This window comes from Bos indicus x Bos taurus, chromosome 2, assembly GCF_003369695.1.
Source record: "Bos indicus x Bos taurus breed Angus x Brahman F1 hybrid chromosome 2, Bos_hybrid_MaternalHap_v2.0, whole genome shotgun sequence".
NCBI classification, from domain to species: domain Eukaryota; kingdom Metazoa; phylum Chordata; class Mammalia; order Artiodactyla; family Bovidae; genus Bos; species Bos indicus x Bos taurus.
Genome location: NC_040077.1, coordinates 85,210,282 through 85,230,087, shown reverse-complemented (window position 1 = coordinate 85,230,087; position 19,806 = coordinate 85,210,282). Strand labels below are relative to the sequence as shown.

The following is a 19,806-nucleotide window of genomic DNA, read 5'->3' as shown; positions in this document are numbered from 1 at the left end:
CCAGTTATCAGTTCTTGCTGGGTTCTTCTTCCATCCAGCCCACTGACCCCAACAGAGCCAAGTCCTATACAATCACTGCAGGAGAGACAGCTAGGAGCCAGGATGGGACACTGGCAGCTAATGAGCAGCCAAACATTCACACAGCAGTATCTTTGCTGGAAAAAAAGAGAGTACCCATCCCCTTCAAGGCAGTCTGCCCACATCCCAGGTATAGCTATAATTCCCAGAGATCACAGGGGAGTGTTAGAGCTCTAGACCATCTTCCTCCAACACCACTGCCTGCCTGGGTCCTCATCGATACTAGGAGGTCAGGGGAGACAGGGTTTCTCAGACAACCTTCATCCTCTCTACGTTCTGAGCGTTATTCGCCTTGGCGGACAAGTGGAGCTTAATTTGGGCCCTTTGATTCTTTATTTTCTCCTTGCTGCTGTTCAGTAGCTTTTCCAGCTCTGTAAGTTTCTGCCGCAGCTCTCGGTTGGTCCGGGACACTTCCACTGATCTGAAGTTGGCTTCATCAAGGGCTTTCTTCATCTGTGGGACACAAAGGGAAAATGAGAACATTTTAACCTTCCATTCAGTAAGAGAAGGTTATGTTTAGCTGTGTCTCTATATTTTGTTCTCCCTGGACTATTCTTTTAAAAAGGAGGTTTAAGTAAGGCTAGTGATTTAACACTAAAAAACACGATCTTTCTTAGAACACATAAACAATATAAATATATGTTCATCATATATTAAGAGCATGGCTTTTGTATCAGACACTTTATTTTTGTTGTTGTTGTTTTTTTTTTTTTTAATTTTATTTTATTTTTAAACTTTACATAATTGTATTAGTTTTGCCAAATATCAAAATGAATCCGCCACAGGCATACATGTGTTCCCCTTAAATCTCAACTTCAGTCACTAGTCAAGTAATTTCAGATAACATCCTTAAGCCTTGGGTGCATCACTGGAGAACTGTGTGAATAGGCTACCTCATAGGAGTCATGTAACAGTAAAACAAGGTAGAAAAAGAATATAGAGCCTGACACACACTAATTGCTCAGTGATCATTACCATGCCTTAAAGCTTTTTTTTTTTAAGATTAAGCTCATCTCTGTCACTTGTGATGTCATGTTTGGAGAAGTGAAAATAAATTATATGGTAGTTTATGTAATGGACTTCCTTGGTAGCTCAGCTGCTAAAGAATCTGCCTGCAATGCAAGAGGATCCTGGTTTGATTCCTGGGTCAGGAAGATCCCTGGGTCTGGAAGATTCCCTGGAGAAGGGATAGGCTACCCACTCCAGTATTCTTGGGTTTCCCTGGTGGCTCAGATGGTAAAGAATCTGCCTGCAGTACTGGAGACCTGGGTTGGATCCCTGGATTGGGAAGATCCCCTGGAGGAGGGCATGGCAACCCACTCTAGTATTCTTGCCTGGAGAATCTCTATGGACAGAGGAGCCTGGTGGGCTGTAGTCCCTGGGGTAGCAAAGAGTCACACATGACTGAGTGACTAAGCACACATGTAAATACCTATCAGCTACTGACCGTTGGTATATGCATTTATTTTTAATTGGAATATATTTTTATATTATTGCTTTTCTATTGAGGTATAGTTGATTTATAATATTTTTAGGTATATGAGTGATTAAAATATAGATTATACTCGTTATAATTTTTTTAGATTATACTCCAGCTATATTCCATGTGCTGTATAATATACCCTTATAGCTTATTTATTTTACATAATAATTTGTACTTACTGCTTTTAGAAATTTTAGGAAACTTGTCTAGTGGTAAAATAACAGTGATTATTAATTAAAAAAACAATACAACAGGCCCAAAACAAAATGACCTATGCTAAGCCCTACTGTCACCAAACTTAATTAGTTTTGGCTCTCCCAGAAATGGACTCTCAAACCAGTCAATCAGGAATCATCTGATCAGCATTAGTTGGGTAATCTGTCTGGTAGACACCTGCCATCCACTAAAGGAAGTAAGTTTGCCATAACCCATCTACTTTTTTCCCTAGTTTAACTCTCTTGTTCCTGCTCCCTTCTGCCTATAAGAGTCTTCCATTTTGTACAACTCCTCAGAGTGCCTTCTACTGCAATCAATGGCATAATGTCCAATTCAAAAGGATTTTTGTTCAAATAAACTCTTAATTTTACTTTGCCTCAATTTATCTTTTAACATTACTTAAATCATTTTACAGAGTTCCTCTCCTCCTCTTGGATCCTTGAATTTTTAGGAAGAAGCACCTAAAAAGTACCACTTGATTTTTAGGAAGAGACAGCTGAGAAGGGAGAAGATAGGAAGGTGGTATTCTCTATGGCTGGGAAGTGTTTAACATGTCAAAGAAAGAACCAAAATAATGTTACTTTTTCTCTTTATACTAGCTCATTCCTTCAGCTCCTAAATTCACACTACAGTGTTGTCTTTTATTACCCAACCAAATTTCTGTTAGACATTCCACCATTATCTCAATCACAGCATTGTCAAAACTGGGTAAGCCTTAAAAATTATCACTTACTTTGCACTTATGTTCAGTTCAGTCGCTCAGTCGTGTCTGACTCTTTGCGACCCTATGAATCGCAGCACACCAGGCCTCCCTGTCCATCACCAACTCCCAGAGTTCACTGAGACTCAAGTCCATCGAGTCAGTGATGCCATCCAGCCATCTCATCCTCTGTCGTCCCCTTCTCCTCCTGCCCCCAATCCCTCCCAGCGTCAGAGTCTCTTCCAATGAGTCAACTCTTCGCATCAGGTGGCCAAAGTACTGAGTTTCAGCTTTAGCATCATTCCTTCCAAAGAAGACCCAGGGCTGATCTCCTTCAGAATGGACTGGTTGGATCTCCTTGCAGTCCAAGGGACTCTCAAGAGTCTTCTCCAACACCACAGTTCAAAAGCATCAATTCGTCAGCACTCAGCTTTCTTCACAGTCCAACTCTCACATCCATACATGACCACTGGAAAAACCATAGCCTTGACTAGATGGACCTTTGTTGGCAAAGTAATGTCTCTGCTTTTCAATATGCTATCTAGGCTGGTCATAACTTTCCTTCCAAGGAGTAAGCGTCTTTTAATTTCATGGCTGCAATCACCATCTACAGTGATTCTGGAGCCCAAAAAATAAAGTCTGACACTGTTTCCACTGTTTCCCCATCTATTTCCCATGAAGTGATTGGACCAGATGCCATGATCTTAGTAATTACTTTTCATATATTTTCCAATTTAATCCTCTAAACCACCTTGGAAAGTAGTTGTGATGATTTCCATTTTATGATCAAGGAAACATTCAGAAGTTCCATTTTATGATCAAGGAAACAGACTCAAAAGTTCAGTCGTCTGCGCAGATAGTAAATTACCACATTGCTTTTAAGAGGCAGAGCTGAGGCACTTAAACAGTGCACCCTGATGCCACCTCTGTGGCTAACTGCTCAAGACAGCACTAATACTACTGTTCTTTGGTCTCCTGCACAAGTTCACGATCTTCACTGATTCCTGTTAAAAGGGTTTAAACTAAGTATTCTGAACAACTATCTCTGATTAAAGGTATCTTTAATTTCAGTGTCCATTTTTGTTTCCCACAGAAATTGTTTTTATTATAATATTTATACAGTGCTTTTGCAATTTACAAAGTACCATATAAACAGTTGAATCTGATTTTTGGGACTGCTCCTTGTAAACTGCAAAGCAATGCACTAAATCTGGCAAAATACAGACCAGCCACTCCAGCTAAGTCTTGGAATTATTTTAATTACTCCCTCCCCTTTGCTTATGATACATTTTGTGTATGTTTGATTTTTCTATTAAAAATAGCTTTTTAAATTTATTCTCTACTTTCAACAGAACCGCTTTTCTTTAATCTGAAGCCCGAAGTAACTGCTATAGTTCCCATTAGCCTCCATGTTTCCGGTTTATCTTCATTATTATTTACTTTCCACTGCCAACAGACTAACCTACTTAAAACTGTGCTTACATCCTTCTCAGAAACCTACAGTGCTTTACTTTTACCTAACAGTTTCCAGCCAATATTCTGGTAGTTAAGACCATCTACCAGCTGGTTTCCTCTATTAGCCCTTCTTTCTCAGAAATTTCCTAGTCTCTGCTTTAATCAAGACAGGCAAATGCTTTTCCTTTGCTCACATATCCTGTTCATTTTTCATTTGCTTACCCTGCTACATAGCGTGTCCTACCCCTGAAAACTCTGCCAGTCTCAGTCCTGTACTGTGGTCAAGCTTCCCTTTTCTTCCTATCACCCAGCCAGCGTAAAACAAACTTTCCCTTACTCTGCATTCATTTAAAATTGTACATAGCTTCTAAATGTCAGAGAGTCTTCTGACGTCTTCCTTACTTGTCTCATGTAAGAGGGGAGGTGACAAATAAGGGGTCATTTAGTACAGACCACGTCTTCTACTGTTTTTAAATATGCCTCTCAGGAGAAGGTAGGTGCGTGATGGATGCTAGTGAAGTGGACTGAGGAGATAGGTGACTTGCTATCTGTCTAACAGATGGCAGTCTCCTCCTTTCTCTTTACCACTCAAGTTACTATTCTCCAAGGGGAAGACTATGATCAAGGCATTCCTTCACTGGGCAGATAACTGTATATCAAACAGCTTAGAGCTGCATCTCACTTGCTGGTGAAAGGAGAATTAGAAGAGCTAAAGAGCAACTGCAGCCATTCTCAGGAATCCTCTAGCTAGCAACCATCTGGAGACGGACGTTATGTGTCTTTTGTCACGTGCCTCCATACCTCAGTTACTTCCCGCTGTGCTGCTTTCTTGGCAGTTTCTCTCTCAATTTGAAACTGCTTTCTTAGAGCATCTATGCGTTCAGCATGCAATTCTGCTTCTATTTTGGATTCTTCACTCATCCGTTCTCTGTTTTGGAAGAGAGATGTTAAATCACCTTTAGAAAACCTCTTAGGTGGTATGATTTATAACTGAGCAGATCAGTCACCATGTAAAATCACTGATCTGTAACTCATTAACAGAAAGAAAAATAAGCATTTACCTACGGCCTTAAAAAACAAAGTCATTAATATAAAGAGATCCACCTTTAAGAGTGAAAACACATATTCTTGTTTTAACCAATACTGAATAGTCCAGAGCCAGCAGCATTTCACCAGAATATACAATTTGTACAGATTACAAACATGAAAAATACTCTCTTAGCTTTAGCTTATATAAATACGCTCTGCAATATCAATATGTTCACTACCTGAAAGGAATAAAGATAAATGGGCATAATATATTTCCTTTGGGTATAAATTTTCATGGGATGTTATTAATATCTAAATCATATTTGCCTAGATAAAGTTTAAGAAAAAAACTCCAGTGGCTTGACTTGAATTAGAAGCACTTGAGCTAACTAATCTCAGGGCAAAATGGAAAACAATTAATGGTCGAGCATCTGCTTAAATGGAATTATCCCACTCCTGGAGGGGTTATTTCCATCCAGGCTTCTGTTGTTCCTTTTCCAAATCATGCCTTTAAAGGACACATAAGCTTCTGATAGAAAAGGTTTGGCAAAAATGTGTATGTGTCCCTCCTGAATTGGTTTAAAATTTCCTGTGGTCATGTATGGATGTGAGAGTTGGACTGTGAAGAAGGCTGAGAGCCAAAGAATTGATGCTTTTGAACTGTGGTGTTGGAGAAGACTCTTGAGAGTCCCTTGGACTGCAAGGAGATCCAACCAGTCCATTCTGAAGGAGATCAGCCCTGGGATTTCTCTGGAAGGAATGATGCTGAAGCTGAAACTCCAGTACTCTGGCCACCTGATGCGAAGAGTTGATTCATTGGAAAAGACCCTGATGCTGGAAGGGATTGGGGGCAGGAGGAGAAGGGGACGACAGAGGATGAGATGGCTGGATGGCATCACTGACTCGATGGACGTGAGTCTCAGTGAACTCCAGGAGTTGGTGATGGACAGGGAGGCCTGGTGTGCTGTGATTCATGGAGTCGCAAAGAGTCGGACACGACTGAGCGACTGATCTGATCTGATCATGTACAGAAGATCAACACCAGATGAGGGAAGAGCTGAAGAGGAGCATATCCCAGCCAGCATCCTCTGCTGTTTAGCTACGCCTGTCACCTTCACGTGGTTCTGCAGGAGGACCAGCTCAAAGTAGGGAAAAAGCTTTAACTGGTTTATATGAATGAGCCAGACTTACTCTCCCAGAGGCTCTTCCCTAATTTCACCGTGACTATACTGCTCTTACTTAAAGGTTTCCAAATTCTGTCGCTCAAGTTCTTTGCTTTCCAATTTCTCTTGAACATGATCAAGCTTTGTTTGTAGGTGATTATTTGTCTGGAGAGCTTGCTCCAGGCTCATAGCCAGTTTCCTGTTGTCTTCTCTAGCTACATCTAGAGCTTTTTGTAGAGGTTCCATCTGAAAGAGAAGATTGTTTTTAATCTAGTTGTTCCACTGTAAAAGATACTAGAAGTACATAACACTGTAATATTCCCACTTTAAACTTTGAGACAATAATTATTTGGAACCAGAAACAAAGACTCCAGATGCCTGGGATATGTATGTGAGAACTTATTACAGACAGTGCTTAGCAGACTCTTAGAAGGTGATGGGAAGGGTATGCTCCACTGGTCACTAGAGAGTTTTTGAAAACAGAGCCAACTTATTTATCCTAATTTCTAAAATTTTAAATTAGTTAAATTCCCCTTTTTGATTCTTTAACCTCATTGCCTACAGAGATAAGAATTGGCAACTGCTCCTTGTATATTTCTCTAGAAAAAGCTTATTCATATGAAATATCCCTGTGTATTTTACATGTGTGCATATGTGTAGATACATATTTATATACGTATACACCTATGAACGCATGTATTTCCTTATTTAGTAGGACTACCCTACTTCTAACTGAAGCTACGTTATTTTCTAAGCCCTTTAACATTTGCAATCCCTTATGCATTAATATATGAAAAGAATGTAGACCATATAAGACAAAAAGAATTAGGCACAATTATGGTCCTGGTTTGCTAAATGACTCACTGCAAGATTATAGACCAGTTTCCCATTTGGGAATATGTACTGTTCAAAACTCAGACTTGAATGGGAAGGAAATTTACCTGATTATTTTACTCCATTTTTCCAAAACACTGATATCCCAATAAAATAAAAAAAAAACACTAACATTATCATCTATAAAAACCTGGCTTCTACCTCACTGTTGTGCTGGGCATCGACGACAAGCATTCTGGCCTGCCACTGGTCTACTTCTGCTTCCAGCTTCTGTACCCGCTGTTGATTCAGAGCCCTAAAGATAGAGAGCACAGAGAAAGTGACCACTTTCTAGAAATGGAAAGAACCATCTAGAAATGATACCACTGGGATATACAGGGCACTCTTCCAGGAAGCTGAAATGGCATTAGGTTATGGGCTACAGATGCGCAGAATATGAGAGCTGGCAGGTGATAAATCTGCAGCCTCAGCATCAGAGTAAGAGACTAATTCTCCTGGGGATTGAAAATTTGTCCCATCTCTATGATTCAATTCTTCTTGGTATATCAAACTATCAGGACATGTTAATGACTAAGTTAAAAGCTGGTAATTTTATACTCTCTCTCTATATATATCACTGGCACAAAAATGTATCACCTCTAGATGGACTGGCTTACTCTTGAGATTTCTGCTTTTTACCTAGAATTGTACTGTGAACAGTAAACTGTTTTTTAATACCATCCCCTTGATTTCTTTAAGTTCAGAGGTAACACTGATTCATAACATAAAAAAAAAAAAATTAGCATGATGAAGAATATAAAAGTCATTAATTCTCCCATAACACAGAGGCAATATGTACCAGTAATACATTATACTTACAGGCCTTATTAAACTCAAACCATTTGTTCATTAACCTAAACTGGAAATATGCATATAATTTTTGAAACATTCAAAGGAGTTTTCTTATAGCTGAAAGCAGTTCTCACAATGATTCCTCTAAAATAATTAAATAGTATACTAATAAATGGATAATTAATTCAAAATGAAGTAGATGCCTGGCTTTAATAATCTGACAATTACTATTCTGTAGACCCAAGGGCAGATTTAAATGGTGTAGAAAACAGCAAGGATAAGACAGCATGTATCACATGAATTGCTGGAATACATATTCATTTACACCACTACAAAATCTGTGAATTTTTGGATATCATTTTTATAATTCCAGATTCTCCCAAATTTGCTAATTCTTTAAATACATTTGAATCAGTTCTAATGAGGTGGACGAAACTGGAGCTTATTATACAGAGTGAAGTAAGCCAGAAGGAAAAACACCAATACAGTATACTAACGCATATATATGGAATTTAGAAAGATGGTAACAATAACCCTGTGTATGAGACAGCAAAAGAGACACTGATGTATAGAACAGCCTTATGGACTCTGTGGGAGAGGGAGAGGGTGGGAAGATTTGGGAGAATGGCATTGAAACATGTAAAATATCATGTATCAAACGAGTCACCAGTCCAGGTTTGATGCACGATACTGGATGCTTGGGGACAGTGCACTGGGACAACCCAGAGGGATGGTATGGGGAGGGAGGAGGGAGGAGGGTTCAGGATGGGGAACACATGTATACCTGTGGTGGATTCATTTTGATATTTGGCAAAACTAATACAATTATGTAAAGTTTAAAAATAAAATAAAATTAAATACCATTTTACTACTTTTTTCACAAAGGAAGTAACATAAAGTGACTGTTTCTTGATCACACACTGTTCCTTACTACAACACAGCAGAAAAATACAAGTACAAAGACAAAAATAATCTCTGGTACCTTTCTTTCTTGAGGCCTGCGATCTCTGAATCCCTCCGGCCAAGCTCTATTTGCACTTTTTCCAGAGCACCTTGCATCTTACTGTGAGAAGCCAACACATTCTCCAACATGATCGTCACTTTGCAGTTGTCTTCTTTGGCTTCTGCCAGTTGTCGCTGAAAGTTTCCTACCTAACAGAAGACGAAATAAGACAATATTTTGATCCGGTCTAGTTATTCTTCTGCTGCGGAGTCCTGTGACTGCTAGAAGAGTATCGAAACCAGGTCTGGTACAATGCTAAGAGGAATAAGTGTGTGTGTATATATAAATATATATTTTTTCTTTTGTAATCAAAGCAGTTTTATTTAAATAAACAAGAGAATATAAAATTGTTCTTAAATTCATTTACAATTCCACAGAAATTTCCCACAGATAGGTGTGAGGTATGCTTCTACTATGTTTTAATTGGAGGATAATTGCTTTAAAGTATATTTTATTTTTATTTTATTAAGTTATTCTGACTTTGAGAAAAAGAAAACTAAACCCCAGATCCTATGGCTCCAATGAAAAACTCTGCAGTGCTTCCTGACTATTATCATATCCTAGCACACACATCAGTATTAACTAGAGACATAAGGACCGACAACTTCTTGGGTCTCGAGGTAGTCCCAGGGTGGCCCATACAGGCCCTGCTCAGCTAATCTTACCATGGGCTCAGAAGATGATAACACCTCCGAAGCCCATCAGAATTATCTGAGGGAAAAAAGAACATAAGGGAGAGTGGGAGCCACGGAAGAATGGTGTAAGTCACAGCCCTCTTCAGAGGGGAAGGAGTCTGGGATGTGACCTCTCCTCCCACCGAGAACATACACTGTTAAGCAGAAAGCATTTGGTAATTTAACATAGAATCATAACAATGTTCTATCACATTAATAAGACATAAGTAGGTGGTTATTATTACCAAGGTCAGATGTGTTTCAACAAAAAAAATAGACTTTTGATTAAGAAAGAAAAAAAAAAACACACTGTGAGTTAAATCATCTATTTTTAAGGGAAGTATTTTAAAGTTTTTCTAAATTTATCTTTTGTAAAAGAAAATTCTCATCTGATCAATCCTCTGTTTTTTTTTAAACTAAAGGTAACAAGAAATGAAAGAATATGGCTCATAAAAATTTTAGAAGCGCTTCATGTCAGTTACACAGTTCACAAAGGGGTTGATGTCTTACCTTCTTGTTCTCTCTGTCCTCCAGAGTTTCAAGGTCCCCTTTCAACTTCTGACTCTCTTTCAGGGCTGCATCACGACCCTTCACTGCTTGTGAAAGCTCCTCTTCATTCTTTTCAAGAAGGGATTTCACCTTAGCAGAAAGAAAGAAACGATAATAAATGACTTTCTCAAAGCATGATCAGTCAGCAGTTAGAATGTCCTGTGCTTAGTCTCTCAGTCTTGTCTGACTCTTTACGACCCCACCGACTGTTAGCCTGCCAGGCTTCTGTGTCCATGGGGATTCTCCAGGCTAGAATACTAGAGTGGGTAGCTATTTCCTTCTCTAGGGGATCTTCCCAACCCAGGGATTAAACTCAGACCTACTGTATTGCAGGTGGATTCTTTACCATCTGAGCCATAAGGGAAGCTCTGGTTAGAATAAGACACAGCAATTTAGAAGCCAAACTTAAAATGTTAAATTAAATATGCTTATTTAATTAAATATGCTTATCTATAATTGCAAAAAAAAAAAAAAACTAGCTCTAGTAGCTGTTTTTCCCCTTAAAACTACAAAGGAAAAAAATATTTAATAAACATGTGCAAATCTCTAATATATATGTCAATATGAAAAGCCTGGAATGAGGGACATGGGAGATAAGACTGTGATTATGATGGCTATTATATGGCACAAGGAACTCTTCTCAATACTCTGTAATGACCTAATGGGAAAAGAGTGGATATATGTATAACTGATTCACTTTGCTGTACACCAGAAACTAACATAACACTATAAATAAACTATATACATACCAATAAAAGCTTTAAAATACTAAAAAAAAAAACACAAAAAAAACCTCTGATGGTAAGATGAAAACTGGGGGAGAAAACTGGTTATCACAGAATTTGAAAATATGATGTAAATTAACAAAATACATAATAAAAGCAGATGAATAAGTATCAAATAGTGTCAAGAAAATAGTTATAAAAGTGTTCTAAATAGTGTTCTAATCCTAATTAAAAGTATTACAATTTTATATCCCTGAAACACTTTCAGTGTATCTATACAGTAATTTCAGATCATCATACTATCTTAAATACTACTCTTTAAAAAAAAAAAAAAAAAGATTTTATCTTAAAATAATTATAGACTCACAGGATGTTACAAAATTACTGACAGTCCCCATGCACTCTTCACCCTGCTTCTAATAATGACATCTTTACATCTTCACAATCTTACATGATTGTTAATCAGATTAACAGGACTACAAAAGTTGCAGTTTTCGCCATTCTTTAACCTGCATTCCTCTGTGTATGCACACATGCATATAACTGTGTAATCTGATGGCACGCACGTATTCTGGTGACCACCACCACAGGCAAGACGCAGAACTGCTCCACTGCCACGAAGAGCTCTCCTGTACTGTCTTTTGTTCATGTCCTCCCCAAATCCATTCCATGTTCCTTGGCAACCACTAACTTGTTATCATCTTTACTGTTTTTCTCATTTCAAGAATGTCATTTTAAATACTTTAAAATAATTACTTATACAAAAATTAGCATTTTTAAAAGCAGCCATACTGGGATATAGCTGACAAACAGTAAGCTGTGTACATTTAACATGTACAATTTTGAAATATGTATAAACTCTTAAAATCATCACAATAATGAACAATTTCCATTATCTCCAAACTTCCCCTATGCCTTTTAGTAATCAACCCGTTCTCTCTCTCCCTGTTCCTACATGTCCACCCAAGGCCTCCACTGACCTATTTTCTGTCATTTTTATTTCCTAGAATTTTATATAAATGAAGTATTTTATGTACAGTAAATCCCCTACATATAAATGAGTTCTGTTCTAAGAACGTGCTCATAAGTTCAAATTTGTTCTTAAGTCTAACTGTTAGTCTAGGTACCCAACTAACACAACCAGCTATGTAGTACTGTACTTTAATAAGTTTATAATACTTTTCAGACAATACATAAAAAACAAGCAAACAAAAAATACTTTTAACCTTAAAGTACAGTACCTTGAAAAGTACAGCGGTACAACAACTGGCATACAGGGCTGACTGGCACCAGGTGAGAACTGATTGGAAGAGGGAGTGGAGGTGGGAGATGGTTAAGAGTTGCAGGATCATCAGCAAGAGGAGACAGAGGGCAAACTGCAATTTCACTCATGCCTGACACTGATGGCACAGGTTCTGGTTACTTGCTAGATTCATTTCCAGCTACCCTCTTGAAAAAATGATCCAATGACATCTGGGTAGTGTTAGTCACTCAGTCGTATCTGACTTTTTGTGATCCCATGGACTGTAGCCTGGCAGGCTCCTCTTTTCATGGGATTCTTCAGGCAAGAATACTGGAGTGGGTTGCCATTCCCTTCTCCCGAGTATCTTACTGACCCAGGGATACAACCAAGGTCTCTTGCACTGTAGGCAGATTCTTTACCATCTGAGCTACAAGGTCGTATAGCTCTTTGGTAGCACTGGACTCTGGTAGCACAGCCATGAAATTAAAAAATGCTGCTCCTTGAAAGAAAAGTTATGACCAACTTAGATAGCATATTAAAAAGCAGAGACATTACTTTGCCAACAAAGGTCCGTCTAGTCAAAGCTATAGCTTTTCCAGAAGTCATGTATGGATGTGAGAGATGAACTATAAAGAAAGCTGAGTGCCAAAAAATTGATGCTTTTGAACTGTGGTGTTGGAGGAGACTCTTGAGAGTCCCTTGGATTGCAAGGACATCCAACCAGTCCATCCTAAAGGAAATCAGTCCTGAATATTCATTGGAAGGACTGATGCTGAAGCTGCTACTCCAATACTTTGGCCACCTGATGCGAAGAACTGACTCATTGGAAAAGACCCTGATGCTGGGAAAGACTGAAGGAGGGAGGAGAAGGGGATGACAGAGGATGAGATGGTTGGATGGCATCACCAACTCATGGACATGAGTCTGTGTAAAGTCCAGGAGTTGGTGATGGACAGGGAGGCCTGGCGTGCTGCAGTCCATGGGGTCACAGAGTCGGACATGACTGAGCAACTGAACTGAACTGGACTGTATTCTGAACAGCTGCTGCAGACTTCAAGTACCAGTCTACATTCGAATCCTGTGCCGCCTCAAATAGAACTAACCTTCATGATTGGACACGTGAATGCAAGTTTGAAAGTTCACAACTTGAAGGTTCATATGTAGAGGACATACTGTACTCATTTTGGAATGGTTTGTTTTACTCAGCACAGTTAAGATTCACTCAATCTTCTGCATGTATCAATAGTTCTTCCTTCCTGTTGCTGAACAGTATTCTGCTAGACACTGGAGTTGTTCCAGTTTTCTGTTCTGTTCAGTCGCTCACTAGTGTCCGACTCTTTGCAACCCTATGGACTGCAGTATGCCAGGCTTCCCTGTCCTTCACCATCTCCTGGAGCTTGCTCAAACTCATGTCCATTGAGTCAGTGATGCCATCCAACCATCTCATCCTCTGTCATTCCCTTCTCCTGCCTTCAACCTTTCCCAACATCAGGGTCTTTTCCAATGAGTTGGCTCTTCACATCAGGTGGCCAAAGTATTGAAGCTTCAACATCAGTCCTAATGAACATTCAGGGTTGATTACCTTTAGGATTGACTGGTTTGATCTCCTTGCTGTCCAAGGGACTCTCAAGAGTCTTCTCCAATACCACAGTTTGAAGGCATCAATTCTTTGGCCTTCAGCCTTTTTTATTGTCTAGCTCTCACATGTGTACATGACTACTGGAAAAAACACAGCTTTGACTATATGGACCTTTGTCAGCAAAGTAGTAATGTCTCTGCTTTTTAATATGCTGTCTAGGTTTGTCATAGCTGTTCTTCCAAGGAGAAAGCATCTTTTAATTTTATGGCTGCAGTCACCATCTGTAGTGATTCTGGAGCCCAAGAAAATAAAGCCTGTCACTGTTTCCCCATCTATTTGCCATGAAGTTACAGTTTTAAGGTAGTGCAAATAAAACTGCTTTGAGCAGCTGTATACAGTTTGTAGATATAAACTTTCATTCATCTTTGGTAAATACATAGAGGTGGAAGAGATAGGTCATATGGTAGTAATATGTTTCATTTGAAAAAAAGTTGGCTGCCCCAGGTCTTAGTTGCGGCATGTAGGATCTAGTTCCCTGACCAGGGATGGAACCCAGCACCCCTGCATTAGGACTGCAGAATCTTAGCCACTGGACCACCAGAGAAGTCCCGTTTCACTTTTAAAGAAGCTACCAAACTATTTTCCAAAATGGTTGATTTTACACTCCCTTCAACAATGTATGAGAGCTCCTCCATAGCTTCACTAACACTCGGTACGATCAGTTTTTCAATTTTAAACATTCTAATAGTATGTGGTGGGCTTCCCAGGTGGCATTAGAATCTGCCTGCTAAGGCAGGAGACGCAAGAGATGTGGATTGATCCCTGGGTCCAGAAGATCCCCTGGAGGTGAAAGTGAAAGTGTTAGTCACTCAGTTGTGTCTGACTCTTTGTGACTCCATAGACTGTAACCCTCACCAGGCTCTTCTGTCCATGGAATTCTCCAGGCAAGAATACTAGAGTGGACCGCCATTTCCTTCTTAGGGGATCTTCTCAATCCAGGGATCAAACCTGCGTCTCTCACGTTACAGGCAGATTCTTTACTGTCTGGTAACCCACTGCAGCATTCTAGCCTGGAAAATTCCATGGGCAGAGAAGCCTAGAGGGCTGTAGTTCATGGGGTATAAAGAGTCGGACATGACTGAACACAAACACACAATAGTGTGAGGCAGCATCTCACCGCAGTATTAATTTGCATTTCCCTAATGCCTGATGTTTAACATCTTTTCAAGTTCTTACTTATATCCATATATCTTTTTAGTGAAATATATGTTCAAGTACTTTGCCTCTTCTTTTCCCAAATTGCTTCCTTCTTACTGCTGCTGCTGCTGCTGCTGCATCTCTTCAGTCGTGTCTGACTCTGTGTGACCCCATAGACGGCAGCCCATTAGGCTCCTCTGTCCCTGGGATTCTCCAGGCAAGAACACTGGAGTGGGTTGCCATTTCCTTCTCCAATGCATGAAAGTGAAAAGTGAAAGTGAAGTCGCTCAGTCGTGTCCGACTCTTAGCGACCCCATGGACTGCAGTCTACCAGGCTTCTCCGTCCATGAGATTTTCCAGGCAAGGAGTGGGATGTCACTTCCTTCTCCTTCCTTCTTACTGAGTTTTGTGATTTTAATAAATTCTGGAGACAACACTTTCATCTCATATGTGATTTGCAATTGTTTCTTCTCCCAGCCTGTAGTTTATTTCATTTTCTTAACAATGTCTTTGAAGAGCATAAGCTGTCATTTCTTTTTTTTTTCCTTTGTGGATCATGCTTTTGATGTCAAATCTAAGAAATCTATGTGTAATTCAAGATTACAAAGCTTTCTTCCAATGTTTTCTTCTGAAAGTTTTAGTTTTAGGTTTTATCTTTAAGGCTGTTACCCATTTTGAGATAATTTTTATATACGGTAGGAGGTACAGATCAAAGGTACTTTGTTTTTTGTTTTTGCATGTGATATGCAATTGCTTCAGCACTGCTTGCTGAAAAGACCATCCTTTGTCCACTTTTGCTTTGGCTGAGAGATTTTTCGCTTTATCCTTTTGATACCGTGAAAAATCTCCCAGCCACCCAGTTCCCTTTCTTGAAAATAACATTGCCAATTTATTACAATTCATTTTAGAGATACTCTTTGCAAAGGTGAACACATATGTATATATTCTTCATCCTCCCAACCCTTTTGCACACAAATAGTGAAATATTTTGTACACTCTTCTGAATCTTGTTTTAACCTAAAATATGTTATGATTAAGATATTCATATGCTGCTGCTAAGTCACTTCAGTCGTGTCCGACTGTGTGTGACCCCATAGACGGCAGCCCACCAGGCTCCCCGGTCCCTGGGATTCTCCAGGCAAGAACACTGGAGTGAGTTGCCATTTCCTTCTCCAAGTCATGAAAGTGAAAAGTGAAAGGGAAGTCACTCAGTCGTGTCGGACCCTTAGCAACCCCATGGACTGCAGCCTACCAGGCTCCTCCATCCATGGTATTTTCCAGGCAAGAGTACTGGAGCGGGGTGCCATTGCCTTCTCCGGAGATATTCATATATCTGTATTTAAATATCTGAAGATATTTATATATCTTATGTATCTGAAGATATATATATTTATATATCTTAATACATCTTATATAATGTGTGTGTGTGTGCTAAGTCCCTTCAGTCATGTCCGACTCTTTGTGACCCCATTGACTAGGCCACCAGGCTCCTCTGTGAAAAAGTGAAAGTGTTAGTCACTCAATTGTGTTTGATTTTTGTGTTGCAACCCCATGAATTGTGCCTGCCAGGCTCCTCTGTCCATGGAATTCTCCAGGCAAGAATACTGGACTGGGTATAGCCATTCCCTTCTCCAGCGGAACTTCCCAACCCAGGGATCAGACTCAGGGATTGAATCTGGGTCTCCTACATTGCAGGCAGATTCTTTACCATCTGAGCCACCAGGGAAGCCCAAGAAATAAAGGTAAATAAAGCCAAATTGTCCTTTGTGGGAAGAAGGCACTCCAAACATCAACAAAGAATGCTTTTCCCCCACATCTCCCTCAACATTATACTTCCCTATAAGTTTTAACGTGTAACAATTAAAATACTTTTTCTGTAGGGATCCAAGCATAGTATAAAAGATGCTAACTTAGACGTTTTAAAACCTACTGAATGGGAAAAATACATTAGGAAGAACATAGTTTTTATAGTTTTACCAGTGTTTATATAAATATGAAAAGGCCGCTAGCTAAAGTACTTAACAAAAGTATCTAAACATTAGTTAACTCTAAAGACAAGCTATAGTACTTTCTGTTTTTAAATAGGAAACAAAGATAGATGCTCTAGTAAGTTTTTGGGGGGAAATATATGCCAGCATCCAATATATTAGGGCTCCTATTTATGTACTTCTACTTTAAAATCAGCCTTTATCCAGACATTTTACTGTAAATGTTAAGATTATTAACATACTCATTTTTAAGAAATAGAAAATTAGATTTAAAAAATCTCAATGGTTAGTGTTAAGGCAAATTGGACATTTCTGTGTCCAAAAGAAAAAGTATGAGATAGCCAGAATGATGGTTTCAATCTACATTAGTCTATCCTGTTTGTGAAGAAGCTTGTTTCCTTGTTAGTACGCACATCTCTAAACTTTATCTCTCTAGATGTTACTACTTTTCTTCATTGTTGTATAAATCTGAAATTTCGTTATGATTTCTAGTCTTCACTTACCGAATCTCGATTAAGAAAATTTGGTGACTCATCATTTATTAATGGTCTTGAGGCAAGAATGTCTATTTTACCTTCTAGTCTTCCCTCCATGGTTTTAATGGCATTCAAAAGAGTCTTTAGAGAGATCCGAGAGTCTCCAATCTCCTGAGAAGACCTCACAGAAGTCAGGGCAGGTGCAAAGGTCACACGGCGTGTGGGGTTTGGCACAACACTGGGCAAACCAACCGAGGAAGTTCGTTCCTTGACACTGTTTACAGGAGGCCTATAGCTTTCAAGGAATTTCGAAGAAGCAGGCCTCTCTGGAGATTTCCTTCTTCTTGGAGGCATCACCAATTGAGAAAAACAAATCAGCTAAACCTAGGATTATTTTTCAGTGAATGCCCCGTTTACTGGGAGAAACAGCACAATGTTCTAAACAAAGCTGTGATGGAAAATATACTTAGGAATGTGTTCCTTTGCTTTCAGAATAAAAAAAATAACCAGAATGAAGTATGTCCTAGTGAAGAAAGAAAGCGTATCTAATGAAGCCCCCTTTACCAGTGTAGTTAGATGGTTAGAACGCTAGCAGCATTCCATGTGAAGACACATTCTAGTTCCTTGGTTACCAGAGGTATAACATACACAAACATTATAGACACAGACATTACACATGCTAACACTGAGTGTTAAGAATTAAACAGATAATGTGGTAAACTGTAAATCACTGAAATGAATCACTTTTTTTTACTAACACATAATCCTGGATTGTTTTCTTCACTAAAGGTAAATAAAGCCAAATTGTTCTTTGTGGGAAGAGGGCACTCCAAACATCAACAACAAATGCCTTTTCCCCACATCATATATAAGGTTTTATATACCTTATCTGTCTAATTTTCTCTTCATCTGTTAAAAGTATTCTGTGACCTATGACAGGTTTTCAGTCTCAACAGCCACCATGTTGACAAGCAAGCACCTTCATTACTAATACCTCTTTCAAGTGCGCTGCTGTGGGTCATGCTGGCACCAAGTTCTGTCTTTGCCTATAACTAAAAAATCAAAGATACTTGTTCCTCGCATCTGCCAAAACTTTTAAGGCTCACATCAAAAAAACCCACTTCCTCTATGAACAACATGATTCGTGATGCTTTCATCATAATAATGCTCCCTAAGGATGCTCCCAATACAATCTATTTTGTTTCCGAAAGTCATAATCTTCTATAATAAAATCTACTGAGTACATTCCTAATCCTCCAGTTAGAGCATAAGCAAGCTGAATGTCCCAATCCTGATTCTGGCATCTTTCCGAAATCCTCTAGGATTAAGTGGAACTTTGTACATAGAGGGTGTTTTAAAAAATGTTTGTTAAATGGAGTACAGTGAGAGAATATTCATCTTCCTGGGCTTGTATGGTGAGGTGGGGAGAAAGGCCTGTTTCTTAAAAGCTAATCAAAACATAAAAGCAATCTGTTTTGTAGCTATTAATCACACCTGAGCATATTTGCCTTCTAGTGCCTTATTCAACTTGCGTAGATGATCATTCTGTGAACTGGTTTCAGTAAGAGAATGCAGTTGTTCTTCTAGCTGCTTAACTTTTGTCTAGAGGAAAAAAATAGAAGAGCAATAAAATAAGCCTTGCTGATGAAACAGATAGATATATACACTTAAAAAAAGTTTTTTTTTTTAAAAAAGGCCAAGAATTTTGGCGAAAAAAATCACAGCAAATTCTTAAGAAAGCAAGCCTACATTTTTCAATGATTCTATGTCAACTAAAATACTTCAACAAATAAAAGTAGGCTGTAGCCATATATAAGTATTGATATAATTCATTTGGTTTACGGCACTTATGGAAACTACAAATTAACACAGTTCATGAACATAACAGTGAGACTTTGTGGGCAATGTATTTTCATTTCTGTTTTAAAGGAATTGTGGTATCTAGCACTCTGAAACCCTTCTGAGTACAAATAATTAGAATTATCAGTATGTAAGGAGGAGACAGAGTTTTGTGTTTTATCAACAGAGAATTATAAAAGCTAATTAACAGAATTCTTATAGGCTTAATTATATTTGAAAACGAACTCATAAAGCTGACTATTCATATCTTTAAAGATGATGATTATTTGGGGGAATGTGCATGCTAAGTTGTTCCAGTATTGTCCAACTCTCTGGGATCCTATGGACCTCCGGCAGGCTCCTCTGTCCATGGGATTCTCCACAAGCAAGAATACTGGAGTGGGTTGCCATGTTCTCCTCCAAGGGGATCTTTTCAACCCAAAGACTGAGTCTTAGTTTCTTACTCCTCCTGCATTGGCAGGCAGGTGCTTTACCATTAGTGCCACCTGGCAAGCTCCATTTGGGGAAGTGAGTCATTAATATTTACATACAAATTTCCAAATTGTGTATTTCTCTGTTTTCTTCCTCTTATTTCCAATCCTCTCATGCAAATAACATTACTAAGCCTATCTCTGAATCGGAAAAAGTTTCATCCAGAATTTTTAAATAAATTTCTTCCTCTCTTGCAATCTTTTATTTCCCACCTGTGAAGGGCATACTCCTCTTGGTTGTAGCTACCGATTA

The 19,806-nt window shown here is 38.9% G+C and overlaps 1 protein-coding gene across 7 annotated transcripts in view; it reads right to left on the bottom strand.

Annotated features, from left to right (window-relative positions):
• CCDC150 (coiled-coil domain containing 150) overlaps nucleotides 1-19,806 on the bottom strand; it is a 91,597-nt gene that overhangs the window by 7,697 nt on the left and 64,094 nt on the right. For 5 of the 7 annotated variants that reach the window (XM_027563395.1, XM_027563420.1, XM_027563401.1 and 2 more), the window contains 7 exons: nucleotides 18,718-18,825; nucleotides 9,977-10,105; nucleotides 8,772-8,941; nucleotides 7,160-7,253; nucleotides 6,201-6,370; nucleotides 4,734-4,860; nucleotides 337-531 (listed from right to left, as the gene is read on the bottom strand). In XM_027563395.1, coding sequence (XP_027419196.1) covers nucleotides 337-531; nucleotides 4,734-4,860; nucleotides 6,201-6,370; nucleotides 7,160-7,253; nucleotides 8,772-8,941; nucleotides 9,977-10,105; nucleotides 18,718-18,825 — 993 coding nt within the window. Of the gene's footprint in view, nucleotides 1-336; nucleotides 532-4,733; nucleotides 4,861-6,200; nucleotides 6,371-7,159; nucleotides 7,254-8,771; nucleotides 8,942-9,976; nucleotides 10,106-11,981; nucleotides 12,041-18,717; nucleotides 18,826-19,806 lie in introns of those variants that run through there. The other 2 variants (XM_027563447.1, XM_027563411.1) reach the window with 2 other exon arrangements.